General features: G+C 33.9%; 1 protein-coding gene across 1 annotated transcript; it reads right to left on the reverse strand.

Annotated features, from left to right (window-relative positions):
- Window positions 1-9,927: 9,927 nt before the first annotated feature.
- LOC105804069 (DEAD-box ATP-dependent RNA helicase 16) lies at window positions 9,928-15,258 on the reverse strand. The gene is made up of 15 exons (XM_012636565.2): window positions 14,911-15,258; window positions 14,653-14,814; window positions 14,386-14,475; window positions 14,165-14,293; window positions 13,767-13,867; window positions 13,394-13,505; window positions 13,074-13,205; window positions 12,133-12,198; window positions 11,744-11,923; window positions 11,425-11,520; window positions 10,965-11,099; window positions 10,741-10,823; window positions 10,597-10,634; window positions 10,287-10,501; window positions 9,928-10,197 (listed from the first exon to the last, which is right to left on the reverse strand). The coding sequence occupies exons 1-15, from the start codon at window positions 15,127-15,129 to the stop codon at window positions 10,108-10,110; spliced, it is 1,848 nt and encodes a 615-aa protein (XP_012492019.1). The 5' UTR covers window positions 15,130-15,258; the 3' UTR covers window positions 9,928-10,107.
- Between the last annotated feature and the right edge of the window lie 2,817 nt (window positions 15,259-18,075).

Consider the following 18,075-nt stretch of genomic DNA (forward strand, 5'->3'; position numbering starts at 1 on the left):
CTATTATTTCCTAACAAAACCACATTCAATCTGCTTATATCAAATGGTTCGTGATCGAGTCTAAATTTTATAGTATGGAATTTTTCGTCTAAATTATTTGTAAATACATAAGTTTAAAGAAATTAAAAAAACTTTTGAAATTGAGCTTCTTTGGTTGCAAATAGCTCCTTCAATTTTATTAAAATTTCTATAGGTAAAATAATTCTAGCTTTATTATATAAACATAATCTAAAATATTTTATTTATAATCGGATTGTTTGTTCCTTGTTTATAAAACATTGGGATATATCAAGAAAATTATTTATCTCTTTAATATCTAAGAAACCGATTTCTAGTTCCTCACAATCACGATATAAAATAGAATTTAACAATAAATCATGAGTTTATTGTTCTTTAGTTTTTTTTCAACTAAAATTGTGAAAGCTTAGTAAGAGCTCTTTTAAAGTTTGCTCTTTGTTCGGTAATATAGGTTTTCCATATTTTATTAATAAAATTATATAATTCTAATGGTAAGCATGGATTATAAAAATCTTTTATTTCCTGAATTACATCATATAGGATTGCGCTTACATTAGCTTAATTCATTTCACATATATTAGGTTATTTCGAATCTCTAAGTCAACAAAGATGAACACAAAGATCTAGTGGGTTTTCTCTGTATATTCGAACATATATGCAACATTGTTAGTTATGAAGGGGTTTCGAGCAAGACAATACAATTGTTGATGATTCCACTTGCTCTTAGAGAAAAATGAAGGAATGGTTGATATGCTACCTCCGAACACCATTAATTCTTAGAAATAATTTATTAAACTATTTTGAAGTGGAATATTCCGATGACTACTGTGCTCATTGTTTATGAGGGGTTGTTCTAATTTAAACAAGAAAGCATGGAGACACTCAATCAAGCTTGGGAGAGGTTCAAGAGAATATTACAAATTTTGATTGGAAACGGTGTCGAGAGTGCAGTCCAGTTACAATACTTTTATATTGGATTGGGTGAGAACAGTAGAAAACAATTTGATATCATTTCTAGAGGGAGCATTTAGACAAAAACCGCACAAGAAGTAATAGTTTTACTGGAAAATGTTAATAGCAATGATTCTGCAGGACCTGTAAACGTTCACCCAACCGTGGGACTATGAGTAAAAGTGCAGGAGAACCCACCAGTCAAAGTGTAGAACATGTATAGGAGTTATTCGCACCGGTTATGATAACTCCCATTGAGAAGGAGTCGAGTGAGGGACCCGAAGAGTGTGAATTAGAGTGATTTCGGATGTCAGAACATAGAATCCATGGGAATTGAATCACAAGTTGACTATAAGGATCTCACCTTTCCAAAAAGGGATGTACAATGTATTTGATGAGAATGATTAGAACTATCAAGACGACATGGATGTTCAGATCGAAAGGGAACAGGTTAATCAACTAGATTGATGGAGACATTGCAAGGAACCATTGAGACCTCTCGAGGATGCTTCTGAGAAGATGATACCCTCTATAGTTAAACCGCTTGAAATAGAATTGAAACCCCTTGTTGAGAATTTGAAATATGGATATTTGGGAGAGAACAACACATTTTCGGTTATCATCTCCGCTCAATTGAGTTTGAAATGGGAATAAGCTCTACTTCAAGTATTGAATGCACATAAGAAAACCATTGGGTGGACTATTGCCAATATCAAAGGTATAAGTGATCTGTCATAATTTGATACATCAAATTAGGCTCTCCATTACACTTGACGAGTTTATTTTTGAGAAATTTGAAGGTATTTTTCGTATTTTTACTTAGTTTTAGTTCTTTGCTTTAATTAGTGAATTGGTGTGTTTTATGCTATTTTTGATACCCGAATTGGCCAAATGCGTCATAGGGACTCTAATGGTTGATTGAGTGTTGTAGGGAGTCAACGGTGGTCCAAACATGAACGAAAACATCACCTAGAAGGGGTTATCGCGATATCAAAGCATGAAAGTCGTTATACCCATGAGAGTGCTGAAACAAAGAGGATTGAGGCCATCTATAGTGGTATCGCAATACCTAATGTCCCAAGACTCCCTCATTTCAAGACTGACGTGGGTATCACGATACCAGACTATGGGTATTGCAATACCCTTGATGAGAAGTGACAAAAAATGATTGCAATGGTAGTCATTGTCCAACTCCAACACCAATAAAAAATACACACTGATGGGCATTTTGGGCACAATTTTTGGGTTGTAATCAGAACAAAAAGCCTTCTTTTGGCTTAGAGAAACAACATTTTTCATATTATTTAGCTTTTAACATCTTTTTAGCTTAGGGTTTTAGTTATTTTTCTTTATCTTTTAGGGTTCAAGCTTTTTCTTTTCTGGTTTTATGTTAAGTTAGTTAGTTAGTTAGTTAGTTAGTTAAGGTTACTATAGCTTGGAGTTAATTGCCTTTTAATACTTCAACTTTCTTTGTATTTCCACTTTAATCTTTAGTTTAATATCATTTAGTTTCTTTTCATTTTATATGTTAAAAAATAATTTCTTTGGTGTTTTTATTCATGTATCTTGCTTTCATTGTTGTGTTCTCCAAGCATTTGCATGAAATCTTGGATTTTTATTACTTTTCTTTGAGTTTAAGTTAATGTCATTTTTGCTTGATTATTTATTGTTGGTGTGTTTAGATATGAGCATGAGTAGCTAAATCCTAGGTGGTTGGTTGATGGGAATGTTCGTTAGTTGATTTTTGGGTTCAGGAACTAAATAGCAACATCTAAACTAAATCAAATGGAATTCAAAACTTAGGATTGACGACCCTAAGGGAAAATCTAGATAAGGGAGACCGAGAGAAGATCTTATCGGGCACCAAGTTGATTGTCTCGGGCTAGTTTGGTGAGGTCGAGAGATAAACCGGACTAATCTATCTAATTTGGTAAATTTGAAACCAAGAGGTAAAATTAAGCCAATTTAGGAGTATTAGCAATTTAGATCCCTAATTCAAAGGTTAACCAACTACGTAGAAATCAACCAACCGCTATTTATTATCGAATTTGATAGTTTCATAATTTGCATGATTTATTATTTAGTCCTTCTCTGTTTTTAGATAATTAATTAGTTTAATTCACCCTCAATTATGATTTGTCGTAATATAACACCTAGTACGAAGTTAGTTGGACTCATGTAACCGCATATTAATTATTTAGGGGTCACTTAATTGCTGACTCATTTGGGTTCGGTTCTTAGGATACTTTATTATTCCATTGAACATTATAAACATTACAACTGAGTTGTCACACTTGCAAATAACGCATTATATTTGATTGTTTAGTGTTAATTATCCGCCTCAGTGTTCGTGCACCAGTGGCAGAAGCGATCAAGTTGTTGGTGCCGTTTTCGGGGAGTCGATGCATGATTGAGTGATTTTTATTAGTGTTGCATATTTTCTAAGGAGATAATTGACCAAAGCTAAGTTAATTGATACAATGTTTTTCTTTCTTTCTTTCTCATAATTGAATATCCAAAGTCTTAATTGGAGAATTCGTATGGTTCGCTTATTTGATTTGATTCTTTTATTTGTTGTAGGGAATTAAGCTTTCTTGAGGAGGAAGAAACCGTCGATTAGGCCAAGAATGACATCTCTACTTGACACAATGTTGTATGATTGGAGTTGGTGATACATTTAAATTATATAGGTTTTATTAACACCTTTTTACTCATAATTTATGCAAATTCTGAGCATGTGGGTAGCCAATTGAGTTATTTTAATTTATATTGAGACATTAGACATAATTTGAGTGAAGTTTGTAATTTTATACAATTTAGTATTAATTTTACATAATTTTGCTATTTTATGCTACATGTTAATTTTTTTACTCAATTTATTGCAGTTGGACCACGTAATTAATTCATGCGAGAGTCAACAATATTACACATGAACAAAAGTAATTCCTACTCCATATGGACGGAAAGCTCATCAAATTGGACTCATAAATTCAATTTAACCCAACTTGGAAGATGGTTACTGAAAAGAATGAAGCCGGCTCTCAATTGGGTTGTTAAAATTGTTCAATAAGGGGAAAGAATGGCCCAAATTCGGCAAAGGCATGAGAGCAGTCCAAATTAACTTTGGGATAATTAAATTGAAGACCCTCGCACTTATGGAAAAATCATAAATTAGATTTCAAATAAATATGTTAAAATCATCCAACCCCTTGCATGATTCATGCTTGAAATCAAGCATGAATCAAGCAACTATTAACCTCTCTCTCCATATTTCATGGCCAACCAAGAAAATGAGAAAACCAAGGGATTTCCAAGCTATTTTTAGCAAACTCCCATGCCATCCCTTTACTATAAATACCATTCCTCACTTCTTATTCAATCATCATTCACTCATCCCTCAATTCACAATATTTCTCATATTTATTTCATCTCTTCTACGCAGAAGCCCTCCATTTCCCCACTTCCCTTTAGCTAGCATTTTTCCTTAAGGAAAACCACTCTTGGTCAGCCACCTTGAGGAGCATTTTGCAATCACAAAAATTGGCGGAAGCCACCATGATTAGTCTTCGGAGAACTGTCGAAATCATCAAGAGTTTTTTCTTCCTTAATATTATTTTTTTATTCAACACGTTTGCAAATGGTTTTGATGTTTTTCCATTGACCATGATGACTTAATTTTATTTTACCTAAAATGATTACATTAATTTGATAAATTTCATTTTGATTCATGCTTATGACGTTCTGTGCCTCAGTCTTTCATGCTTCCAATTAAAATCATTTATGTATTTCATGCATTAAAACATGTGTGAATGCATTAGAATTAGTTGATCGATCCTAACCAGATGGCGATTAATGGACGCAATAATTGAAAGATGCATGCGTAATTTAGATCTTAACCCGACTAAATTAAAGGTTGGTGTGATCCTAACTCGAAAGAGCTTTATTACCTTGCATAGCTTTTAGGTTTTTGTGATTAAATTGTTTCAAACCTAACACGTCCCTATTACTTCACATAAATTCTAAGGAATCCTTAGTTAAATATGGATATTGAAATATACATGTTTTTTTAGGTATAAGCTTTCGAAAGAACTTATATTAGATTCCCAGTTAATGAATGATCGGGCTGCTATAAAATTTTTTTGTAACATTGTTAAGCATGATGAAAAATGAATTAAGTCAAATGTTGTAATTATTCTAGCATATAAATGTTATTGTTGTTAACTCGTGAAATTGCTGCTAAACCATCACATTGTATTTCATTTCATTTGCATTTAGGTTAACTTATATTTAGTTAATTAATTTAATTTGACACTTATCGCTCAAAATTATTGTGTTTTTCTCAACCAACTTGTAAATGGTAATTTTTCATTATCGATTTAAACACAGTCCCTGTGGAGACGATAACTCTTATACTTACTTATTACTTGATAATGACAGTGTACACTTGCACATTCTCTTACGAACCAGTTGGTTACGACCCGATATAACTATATCATATATTGGCATCACGCATTTCGAAATTAGTTCGTCTCTAATATCTTAGGTTATCTCTAATCTCCAATTCAATGTAGGTGAAAAGAAAGATCTAGTGGGTTTTCTCTGTAAGTTCGAACAAATTTGCAAAGTGATTAGTTATGAGGTTCCGAATGAGACAATCTGGTTATTGTTGAATTTGTTTGCATTGGGAGGAAAAGCAAGGGAATGGTTGGATATGTTGCCTCTGGATACCATTACCTAATGGGAAGAATTTCTTCAACTTTTTTTGAGGCGGAACTTCCCAATGACCATGATACTCATTGCATATGAAGAGTTGTTTGAGTTTAATCAAAAAAGTATGGAGACACTAGGCCAAGCTTAGGAAAGGTTCAAAAGGATATTGCGAGGTTTAATTGGTACCGATATTGAGAGTGCAGTTCAATTGCAATACTTCTATGTCGGATTCGATGAGGACGGTAAATCACAATTTGCTATCATTTTTTAGGGAAACATTTGGACAAAAAACTGCACGGGAAGTAGTTATCCTATTTAAGAATGTTAACGGCAATGATTCCACCTGGAGCTACAACAGTTCATCTAAGAGAGAAGCTTCTAGCAAAAATTTTGAAGAAGCACTAGGTCAAAGAATGAGACAGGTAAATGAGTTGTCAATACTGATGGGAGCTACACTTATAGAAGATGAATCGTTTGATGAACCAGTCTAACATGACATTGAACGATTTTATGATGTCAGAAGCATGGAATCTATATGAACTGAATTACAAAAGGAGCATAGGGAGATCACATCTCTAAGAGAAAATGTACCATCTATCGATAATGATGGTTAGAAATCCCAAGAAGACACTGAGGTCCAATTCAAAAGTGAACGTGTAAATCAGTTGGATTGGTGGAGGAATTGTAAAGAACCACTGGGACCTCTCGAGAAAGCTTTTGAAAAGATGATATCGTCCATAATTAAACCGCTAAAGTTAGAATTGAAACCCCATTCTGAGGATTTGAAATATTGATATCTAAGAGAGAACAATACATTGTCGATTATCATCTCTGCATGTTTAACTTTGGAAAATGAATTGGCTCTGCTTCAAGTGTTAAAGACTTATAAGAAGGCCATTAGGTGGACTATAGCCGACATAAAAGGCATAATTCTGTCCATTTTCAAATATAATGTCTACTTGAAAAAAGGAAAGAAACCCATGGTTGATGATGCTAAACGGAGGTTAAATCCCACTATGAAAGAGGTAGTGAAGAAGGAATTGACTTTAGTTAAATGTTGGAATTGTTTATACCATTTTCGATAATGAATGAGTTACACACTGTGTTCCAAAGAAAAAGGGGATGATTATAGTCTCTAATGAGAAGAATGAACTGGTCCTTACACGAACGGTGACGGAATGGTAAGTATGTATCGACTATCGAAAGCTCAATGAGGCCACTCGAAAAGATCACTTCCCACTTCCATTCATAATGATTTAATTAATTTAATTCCATCTTCAAACTTAAATTATTTAATTAAATAATAATTCAATGAACCTTAAATTAATTCTCAAGTTAATTTTTTAATTAGCAAAAAAATACATTCACTGCGGGTAGTGATTCATACGATCGATTTCTCTTACTTCATCATTTCTATTCATTTCTATCTACCAGTTCTACATGCAATTTGTTACTAGTAATCTTAAGCTAGAGAAGATACCGATTAGAAATATATAATTAGACCTCAAATAATTTATAATTAAGTTCGGGCTTGTCACTTATTAATTTATAAACTTATTTAGTCATAATGTCATTTCACTAAAGTATCGTGATTGAACTCTCCTTATTATATACCATAATGAAAGCTATTTAATAAGTGCCCATCCAATTACCTTTTCATAAGTATGTTACCCTCATAGGATATCTTTAATCTCTTTGGGATAAATTCATTCTCCCAATATAATCCTATTTTATCTCATGATAACCATTACATCTTCCTTCAAGAAAAGTCAATTACTATTAAATAGTAATCAAATCATTTATCACAAAGACAAATTACTTGTGGTCACGTTTACTTTTATCTATCATGTAATGTTGATGAGAGGATATCATTTACCCTTTAGTTAGGCTATGGATTTCACTATTATGGAATGACACTACATACTGCAAAAGTTGCATACTAAACGTACCAGCATCTGGTTCCTTATCTATTTGAACTCAAGCTTTCATTTACATCAAAATATATGAGTCACGCATACATATTCCATCACCCACTCAAGATTAAGGTATGTAACACTATGAACATCACAAGTGAAATCTAGTCAATTTGGATCCTGTTTGATATACTATCAGTTTAGTCAGTCACATTTATGTCTCTATCTTTTGGGTTGTCACCCGCTCTAATACCCAAGACAAGGTATCTCCCCAATTAGACTTGATAGATGACATATTAGCCTTTCGACCAGTTTGCTTGTTTCTGATTAGAATAAAGACATGTTTAGATTATCTACTAATATAAGTTATCTTTTCGTATCACGATCTGACAACGTAATATCGCTTAGTATTAATTAAATGCTAGATAATCAGTAAGCCAATATTTGTTTCAATTTTGCTTTGCATGCAAAAACCGTTGAGGAAAGTATACAAATGATATTAATATAATTAATGGATATTTTATTAAACCAATTTATTCGAGAAATGCAAGTATACAAATATGAAAATACTACACTAAGGGAACTAGATCCAACACTTCTCAACTAGGGGGCGAACAATTGTTTACCCCTACCTCGGCTTAAACACATGGCAGCACAAGAAGTAACTTGAGTCACACACGGATGGCCCTACTCCTCACACAGCCTAGATGATCGCCCAACGATCAGTTACTTGAAGCCCCACACTATCCACATGAAGGCCACTAACTATTAGCAGGTGCACACTTGTCCCCAATAAGGGACCACCAAAGGACTACTGAGGTGTAACAACCTCATACTACCTCAACAAAGGGAATGTCAAACTGTACCTTGCTTAACAATAACCAACATTTAACGAACCTACCACCTGGCTGACTATACGCACGGGCCACTACCCATGTTGCCAGTGGCATGGCACCACCAAGCATAAGGACCTTCCCCCTATAAATACCCCAAGGCACGATGATAACAGGCTCTTCTTCTTCTTTAAGCTACCCTGGGCCCTATAAATACCCTAAGGCATGATGATAACAGGATCTTCTCCTTTAAGCTACCCTAGGCAAATTACCTTAGCACTCAATCTCTTTCTCCTCTCCTTAGCTCATTTCTCCTCCTTCCTCTTCAATTACCCTGGCTACCCACTTGTCACAAGTGAATCGACCCCTTGTCTCCACGACCATCTCCTCACTCTCTTCCTCTTGTTGAACACTTGTACGTTCAGAGATCATTCCATATATTTCAAAATCTTTAACATTGTTAAAAACATAAAGTTATCGAATCAATATAATCGTTGCAAATTAAAATGTCCCTAAAGGCTATTGATAATTCTGATGGGGAAAAATGGCATAGAGTAAGCTTCTGAATTTTGATGATGAGAAAAGCTTAACCCAAATTGCAAAAATAAAAAGAAGGCTTGATTTGGTTAGTTTTAGAGTTAGAGTTTTACCAAGGATTTAAGAGTTGGAGTTTTAGAGCATGATAAGGAGCTATAAGTTTCACTATTTTTTTTAAGTGTAAGATTTCTACAATTAGTATATTAAGAAGTAAGAAACCAATAAGTGATTTGAAGAAGTGGAAGTAGACTTCTTTCCTAGCTATTTGGATCAAGTTTGAATCCAAGAGTCATCATTGTTGGTAGGGCTTAACCTAAATATCACCCTCAACCTGAACAAGGTATTTACAATTTACACACCCTGATAGGAGTAAACCACAACCAACTCACACACCACAAACAAGAATGCTCATGTGATTCAAATCCACAATGTGAGTTTTTAGGGTCAACACTCGATAGACGTTATGCCCAAGGTTGGGGTTCAATTTATAATTTAGCCTTTGAATTATATTAATTTTCTTATTTTGGGTCAATTTTGATATTTAAACCATCACTTTATCCGAGTTTACTCAAAAAGCTCAATGCCATCCAATAAAAACGTGACACATGATAAATAATGCCATCTATTCTAGTATTTTGGGGGGTTTACTGAAATAAAATAACAGTTTTAAGTACTAAAGTGACAAAAAATTGAAGGACTAGAATGGAAAAACAGGTATAGTGGAAAGCTAAATCTTGAATAAAATCAAATATTTATAATAGTGAAAGAGTTGCAAAACCACATCAAAAATGAGAAATGGGATTTTGTTTCATTTGATTTTATTGTTTAAATATTATTACCAGGAATTATGGTATCATTTGGGGGAGGGGGGATAACAGATTATATACCAAAGATGATTAATTTCCGTTAACCAATTTTTGAAGAGGCGCCGTGAATTTATTACTTATTTTGTTCGTTTCTAAATATTCGGCAAAAAAGTAGTAGACAATTACATTAATTGAAAGGTGTTTATCTTCTCTTCAGACAAGGGGTAAACAAAATCCAGACAAAACGAAACTTGAAAAAAGAAAACAACAGTTTTCGAATAAATGAAAAGAACAAAATTTTTGCCTGCGGCAATAAGCAGACATTGTTGTACAGAATAATCAAACAGCTTTTTGCTTTTTGGATTTATGGGTATAATCCAAACCTTTTCTCTCTCCTTTCACCCCATCTTTGCCGACTCTCTTCGGTGCCTGACACCAAACAATAGGAATGATGTTAAGATTAAATCACTAAACGTAGGCAATGCACACTATTCTCAGATAAACATAAAACCGTTTACCTCAGCAGAAAAGCTCTTGAGAGGATCCCTGCTTTTTCTGAATCTTTTCTTGGCTCCCTGGCGACGACTGGATTTGTTATCTCCCATCGCGGCTCTAGTAAGCTTGACCATTTTGCTGGCATCACGTGTCTTTTGGTCTAATAGATAGTCGGGCACATCACGAAGATGAGGTGCAGGAGGTTCCTTGCTCAGAACCTTATCATGTTTCAATAAATCTGGTACAGTACAAGTTCATATTCCGACATCAGGATTCAGGATTTTACAAGTGCACTAGAAATAAATGAAAGCGTTAGCCTACTACGTTCATTACCTCGATCTCTCGGATTTACTTCAAAATGAGACTTCAACCTAAACAAACAGAAGCACGCAACTCAGTAAACGCAAGATTAAACTCTGCAACAAGGCTAAATTACCGGTTGACTTTTGATGTCTTTGACAATCAGTAATTACTCACTTTTCAGAGTTGAGAATTTCATTCCTTAAATCCTGAGCTCGTGATTCTCTAACAGCAACTCTTGTCACACTCCTTGCCACATCCTGCAAGATTCCCCCTCTCAAAATAGGCAACATGCACTTAAACCACGAAACAACTTGCTATATAATGAAGCTATCCACCCCAATTTTATAAAAGAAACCATGAATGATACATTGGACACTGAAGGAACCAAATGATATCACCTCAGCTCTGTATCGTAAAGACTCCACCGCATCCTTGGTCAACAGTGAAAATGGCATGATAGTATTTGTGCCAATGTCTTCTTCACCCAAGAAGGATTTAATTTCTTCAAAAATTTCCATCTCATCTGGTGAAACCTGTTAACGACGAAGGAATAATTGGCAAGAGCTACGAATAACAAGTTGAAATAAAATGTATTATGCAACAATCATAAACGTCATCCAACACGTCCAGCTCATCATTATCAGATGCATCTAGCCTAAATACAGAGGGTTCTCTAATCAATGCCTGAATCACATGACACCAAAAAATAAACTGTTACCATGCCAAAATAAAAGATATTGAAAATGGTAAAACGGGAGTGCAGAGTGAATTCATATCAAATGCACCAGGATTAATAAGTCATTCAGCAAAAATTGCAGCCCCTATAGAAGTTATTTATAATTTAGTCAGGAAACTGACAAGAGAAACAGAAGCACCAGCACTATATGCTCTTCCAGTTCGTCCAATACGATGTACATATCCTGAAGCACTTGAAGGCATATCAAAATTTATAACCTGCTCAAGAAAGGAATGTGGAAACAACAGTAAAATCAAAGTTTGGAAAAGAAAAAGGAAAAGAAAAGAAGAAAGAAGAAGACAAACTCCACCTTGCGTGCAAAGGCCAGTAACTATAGTAGAAAGCAAAATATGAAGATAAAACTATCCTAAAACAGTAACAATTAACCATAAAACAACTGTTTAAAGCTTAAAATATTTTCTTTAAAAAAAGTGGGCTTACGGTGTAGACATTTTTGAAGTCAATTCCCCTCACAACACCAAACTCAGAGTCAATTTTTGGCTTAGCACCTTTTCTGGACTTCCTTGAGTCCATGTCTTTGTCCCTGTTAACTTGTTCCTTCTCTTTTGTTTGGCTGTCATCAGTTGCAATCAAATAATCAAAAAGCCCAGCATTGAATTCCTGATAAAAGAGAGAAAAAACACAGGTCATAAGCAACTAAACTTACTATTGTTAGTAGATACAGCCAGGCAAACAATCACAACGGAGGTTGCAAATGGTATCATCAAAATTTTCATTTTTCAACTCTAGCATAACACAAATAAAAATACATATAAAATCAACTTTTTAAATCTAAATAAAATTCATTGAAACAGGACTATTTAGTATACCTCCAGGATATGTAGACGAGAGTTCTGAGGCAACTCAGCATTCAATATAGCAGACCTGATTCCAAACTGCCACAGTAAACGTCATGAGAAATAGGTATACTGAATTAATGACTACAGGACAGGTTGTTTTCTTATTTAGGAGGAACAGAAAAAATTAAAAAGTGCTCGAGCCTCAGTAGCTAAACTTGACAACAAATATTATAAAGTCAAAATAATGTACTTAAAAATAGAATAATTATGTCATACACATAGTAATCTCCATGAGATACATAAAAACTTAAAAAAAACTAGGACTAATCTAAGATAGAGGTATGATGCAACAGAACACTTAGGGTATGCTTGGTTCAATGGAAAAGTGAAAGGATGAAAGAAGAGAGTGGAAAAGGGAAGAGGGAAAAGAAAATAAGTTTTGAGTGTGCTTGGTAAGAAAGAGAAGTGAGAGAAAAGAAAATAAGAAAGATGAATATTTCCATCTAATGTATAGAAAAAGTCATTCCAAATTGGAATGATAAGAGAGAAAATGAAAGAGATAAGAGTGCAAATTTACAAGATTATGCATTTTTTTTAAATTATCCTTTTCTTTCCTCCTATTTTTCAACCTTACCAAGCAAAGCATGGAAAGAAAATGACTTTTTCTTTTCATTTTTCTATCTTTCCTACCAAGCACACTAATTCAGAAGAAAAAATATAGTTCATTTCTGTTTTCTCCTCTAATTTTTCATCTTTCTAATTTTTTTCCACCCTACCAAGCAAAACCTTAGTCTTGACATTCAGCAAAAATGATATAAATCTACATTGCTCATTTGACATACTTTAAAACTATGCAAGTTGGCAACTACTTTCAATTTTATGATAGACACACAAATGGAAAGCATGCAAGAATTAAGCTAATTATCGAATAGGATGAGGAAGCGTTAAGTTTAAGATGACAAAAAGAATACCTTTTCAAAGAATAGTTTCAATCTGAAACCAGCCCCAATAGTGTTAGTAAAAATCAAAACCTTCTTCAACACCAACTCTAACTTTAGGAGAGCAAGAACATAAAGTAACTTATCACTTGCACTGCATGAAATCTGAAAAACATAGGATAAAGGGGTAAAGGATCAGGAAGTTTTTTGCTTGAACTACAAATAACTTTTGCAATCCATTAAAGAACAGGGAAGAATAATTTAGGTAAACCATTGTTCCAAATTTAGAGAAAAACCAACTAACTAAATGGAATAGCCTTAAAAATTTCCTAATAGTGGTTATAGGTTCATACCCAGAACTGCTGAACATTTTTTGAGATAACCTCATCTTTAACATCTACTTCTGACAACGTCAAAACGAATGGATTGTGCAAAATCAGCTTTTTAAGTTGGTCAACATCAGGGCTGCCAAATACCAAATGCCAAAATAGATTGATCAGCAGGTATTGCCAATCTTAATGGAAAAAGAAGAATAGGAAATTTAAAATGCAGTTTTACATCGTATACATGCAGTGGCTGACAATCATTTAATCATCAAAGCAAAATACAATTAGAAGGATGGATCAGATGAAATAAATCAATGGGCTCTAAAGAACAGTGAAAACGATTAACACAAACATCATAACCTGGTTTACAAAGAATACAAAGCTTACACAAATAACACACCTTGAGGTAGCAGACATTAGAAGGCATTGACAACTTCTAGGAATGGCAGGAGTAAGAGCTTTAAGATCATCTCCAAAGCCAAATTGCAACAAAAGATCAGCCTGTAAAAACAAATATCCATTAATGACCTCCTTGCATGTTTCATTAGTAGAAAGTGCACAGAAACAGCAAAGGCAATATAGGTTACAGATTTACTCGATATATGCTAACCACGTTAGAAAAGAGCAAGCATTTAAGGTATACAGTTCCATTCCTGATAACAGTATGACATGTTTGAAGTGTGGCTTGCAAATCATGAGTACATACTTGCTCAAATCATAACTTCACTTATGATAAAAATAGCTGCATGAACCGAACTAAGTTTAGAAAGTCGCTCTACATTTTACTCAAACTCTTACCTCATCAAGGACTAGAATTTCGAGTGATTCACTGATAGAAGCAGGCTGAAGTAATCCAGCAGCCAAGCAATCCCTTATGCACTTTGGCGTGGTTACCAAAATATCAGGAGCCCCTGCCAATGCAGCTCGCTGCAAGTTTAACAATATAAGGGAAAAAAAATTAGTAAAGGTGATTCAGTGCTAAAGCATTACAAGAACGATACATCGATAATCAAACCAACCAAATCAGAAGCTGGCATTCCACCGGTTAACTGCACAATTTTCAATTGAACTCTACATAGTTCAACCAATGATACGGCCTCTTTATAAACCTGAAAACCAATTATACACGAAAATACCTAAAAGTTAATCAAATTATAATACCCAAACTACTACCTACTTGTTATTCACGAAACATAAATTGAAAATTTCCAATTCTACCACAAAAAGTTATTTCCTTTTCAAATGCACTTAACAAACCAAAGGAGTTTAAAATATATATATCATGCCTGTTGACATAATTCACGCGAGGGAACGAGGATGAAACCGCCTGGAGCAAGCCGGGATTTTGAACCGGAATCCGACGGAAACAGCTTCTGAAGTAACGGAAGAAGATATGCAAAGGTTTTGCCAGTGCCTGTTCTAGCTTGAGCTACCACGTCTTTCCCTTGCTAATAACACGCGTTCGCCGTACCGAAAGCAATTAAACATCGATCAACGAAAAATAACTAAAATTAAGCAACTATTTGAACATGATATGAACTTACTAGAATGAGAGGGATTGCAACACGTTGAATCGGAAAAGGCTTGCCAACGCCTTTCTTGATAAGAGCTCGGAGTAATCGATGGTCGAGGCCCAAGTCTTCGAAGCTTTTCTCTTCTTCTTCATCCTCTACTTCCTCTCCCTTGCGCTCTACTTGTTTCTTTTCTTCCTCCTGGCTAGGTTTGGGGTCTTGCGGAGGCTTCTGCTTGTTCTTTTTAGCCATTTTTTTAAGGGAGGTTTTAGCTTCGACAAGGAGAAATTAGGGTTTTGGAGAAAAAGCGGGAAGAGAGAGATATTAGAGGTATTAAGGTTTTAGAAGTGGATGGTGAATTGGTGATGATTTGTGAAGGTGGGTCAAAAGTGGACCGGGTTATTAAATCATGAATAAATTTAATGTTATAATATATAATATTTTAATTTTAAACAAATCAATTGTTAAATTAAGCTTTATTTGATAAAAGATTTTGATATAATAAATTAAAAGTATTTTTAAATATAAGTTAAAATTGACAAAATAATTTTTCAATTTGAATTCTAAGAAATAAAACTTTAAATATTTACAATAAACTCCTAGAAAATTTTGAAACAATTTTAAAATCAAGTAAAAATGTTTTTAATCAAGTCAAAATGATCTCAATTAAGTTCAAATCATTTTAACACATCAAAGTGATTTTCAAAAAAGTCAGAATTGTTTCAAGCCAAAAAGTATCGATACCATTTGGCCAAGTATCGATAATTTTGGAAATATCGATACCCTTAGAAAATCGAGACAAAAAAGGCATACTGTTTTTAAAAACTCTAAAAATTATCGATACCATGATTTTGGTATCGATACTTTTTGAAAATAATCAACACCTTTCTTAAAATCAAAAATAGTATTCTATTTCTTATAAACCCTACAAAGTATCAATCCAATATCGATACTTATTTCAGGAAGTATCGATAAAATATTTTTAAATATGCATTGTTTCACTCTAACGGTCACTGAATTAGCATTTATGACAAAAAAATATCGATACCCTTTTTCGAGGTATCGATACTCGCAGTTGTAGGTGAAATAAATGCTCTGGTTTTACATCTCCAACGACTATATTAACTTCACCAACAACCTCAACGGTTGGAAATCTATTAAGGGGGATAAATATCATCTTTCAAAGTACAACAACATCAAACAAAGTACTTTCAAGCAAAAATATCAATCAAACAACCTTAGAGCTTAAATTTTCATATTCTTCCTACATACAATTGTGAGCTTTATCTCTATCCCTTTGCTCAAGTGTATCTCATTATATTTGTTCTTCAATTTGCAAACAATTTTATCTTGTAAGGATTGTTTCTTTATTTGCTCATTTATATATCTTTGAGAGGGCTTGAAACTTAATATTTAGGGTAGAAATCTTAAGGAGTTGTGAGGTTAAACATTGTCCTCAAAGGTTGAACAAATTAGTGAACTTTGAAAAATCCTTAGTGGTGGAAAGCTAAGGTAGTGGAGTAGGCAATTGGGGTCAAACCACTTTAAATTCTTTATGTTATTTATTCATTCTTACCTTTACTTTCACCAAATTTTTTGAAGGCCAATTCACCCTTTTTCTTGGCATTTTCGGTTTGCTTCATCAAGCTATCAATTGGTATCAGAGCTAGAACTCTAGAGACGATTTTACCACCAAGAGAGAATATCCTCAAAGCATTCAAGATAGAAGCTACAAGTCAAGAAATTTCTTCCATGGCATCGGAGCAAAATTCTACTATATTAGAAGAAGGGCATTCCACCATGAGGCCTCCACTATTCAATGGCTCCAACTACTCATTTTAGAGAACAAAAATGAAGATATTCATCCAAGCCAACGACTATGAAGTTTGGAGGATAGTTACTAATGGGCCATCCATTCCAATAAAAAGGGTCGAAGGTGTTGTTATCCCAAAGGAAGAGAGTGAATGGGATGAAAATCACATCAAGAAGATGCAATTAAATGCAAAGGCTATGCACACTCTATTTTGTGTTATTGGTCCAAATGACTACAATAAAATCTCCTTCTATGACAATGCAAAAGAAATATGAAACAAACTTGAAGTCACTCATGAAGGGACAAGTAGAGTTAAGAAATCCAAGATAAGTTATCTCACCCTTGATTATGAATTGTTTAAGGCAAAACCAGAAAAAGGAATCAATGAGATGTCCAATCGCTTCACTCATATCATCAATGGTATCAAAGCTCTTGGAAAGATATATCCCAACAAGGACATGGTAAAGAACATGTTGAATAGTCTCCCAACATCTTAGGAACCTAAAATGACGACAACAAAAAAGTCAAAGGATCTCAAGTCACTCTCCCTTTATGAGCTCATTAGTTCCTTGTTGACATAAGAAATGAAGATCAACTATAATGCAAAGGAAATCAAAGAACTTCCAAAGAAAGTAGGAGTTGCATTCAAATCAACAACTTGTGAGAATGATGAAGACTCTAGTAATAATGATAATGATAAAAAAGGGCAATGTTTGCAAAAAGATTCAAGAGGTTCAACTAAGGAAGACAATTCCAAAAAAAAAAGAAGGATTCAAGAATGAATATACTAAAAAGAAGGACTTTATCATATGCTATCAATGCAAGAAGTCGGGACACATCAAGTTTGAGTGTCCTCAATAGAATAAAAGAGGGTCAAGCAAACAAAAAAAATTAAGGCTCATGTTACTACTTGAAGTGATGAGGATTCATCGTACAATGAAGATTAAGAAGTAGCCAATATTTGCCTTATTGCCATCAATGATATTAAGGTAGCTTCTAACCCATCTACTTTAAATGTGTATTCTTTTAATGAGTTGCAAGATGCCTATGATTAATGGGTTTTGGAATTTGAAGTCATGACGTCAAAACACAAGAAAAATGTTTCAAAATTGAGAAATGAAAATGACTTACTTTCTAAAACAAATCATAAACTTGAAGAGAAAGTAAAAAAAATGCAAGAAATTATTAATGACTTTGAAAAGAAAAATTTAGACTTGCATAATTTACTTTCAAAAGCTCATGAGGATCATCAAAAGCTACTTGAGTTGCTTAAGAGTGAAAAAGTTCACTCTAAAAAAGTTTTAGAAAGAGGAGAAAGTTCAAAACAGAACTTTGTTAAAAATAGCTTTAATTTCTATAAACATAGAGGTCCCCAAAATTTTTAC

Source organism: Gossypium raimondii, chromosome 11 (assembly GCF_025698545.1).
Source record: "Gossypium raimondii isolate GPD5lz chromosome 11, ASM2569854v1, whole genome shotgun sequence".
NCBI lineage: Eukaryota > Viridiplantae > Streptophyta > Magnoliopsida > Malvales > Malvaceae > Gossypium > Gossypium raimondii.

What these genes read in the sequence shown, in the direction of transcription:
- LOC105804069 (XM_012636565.2), bottom strand. Translation starts at nt 15,129, where the DNA reads ATGGCTAAAAAGAACAAGCAGAAGCCTCCGCAAGACCCCAAACCTAGC. An exon ending in ACTTCAAAAATGTCTACACC is followed by an intron (nt 11,521 to 11,743) that starts GTAAGCCCACTT and finishes TTTCTTGAGCAG; the next exon opens with GTTATAAATTTTGATATGCC. An exon ending in GAAATTCTCAACTCTGAAAA is followed by an intron (nt 10,635 to 10,740) that starts GTGAGTAATTAC and finishes CTGTTTGTTTAG; the next exon opens with GTTGAAGTCTCATTTTGAAG.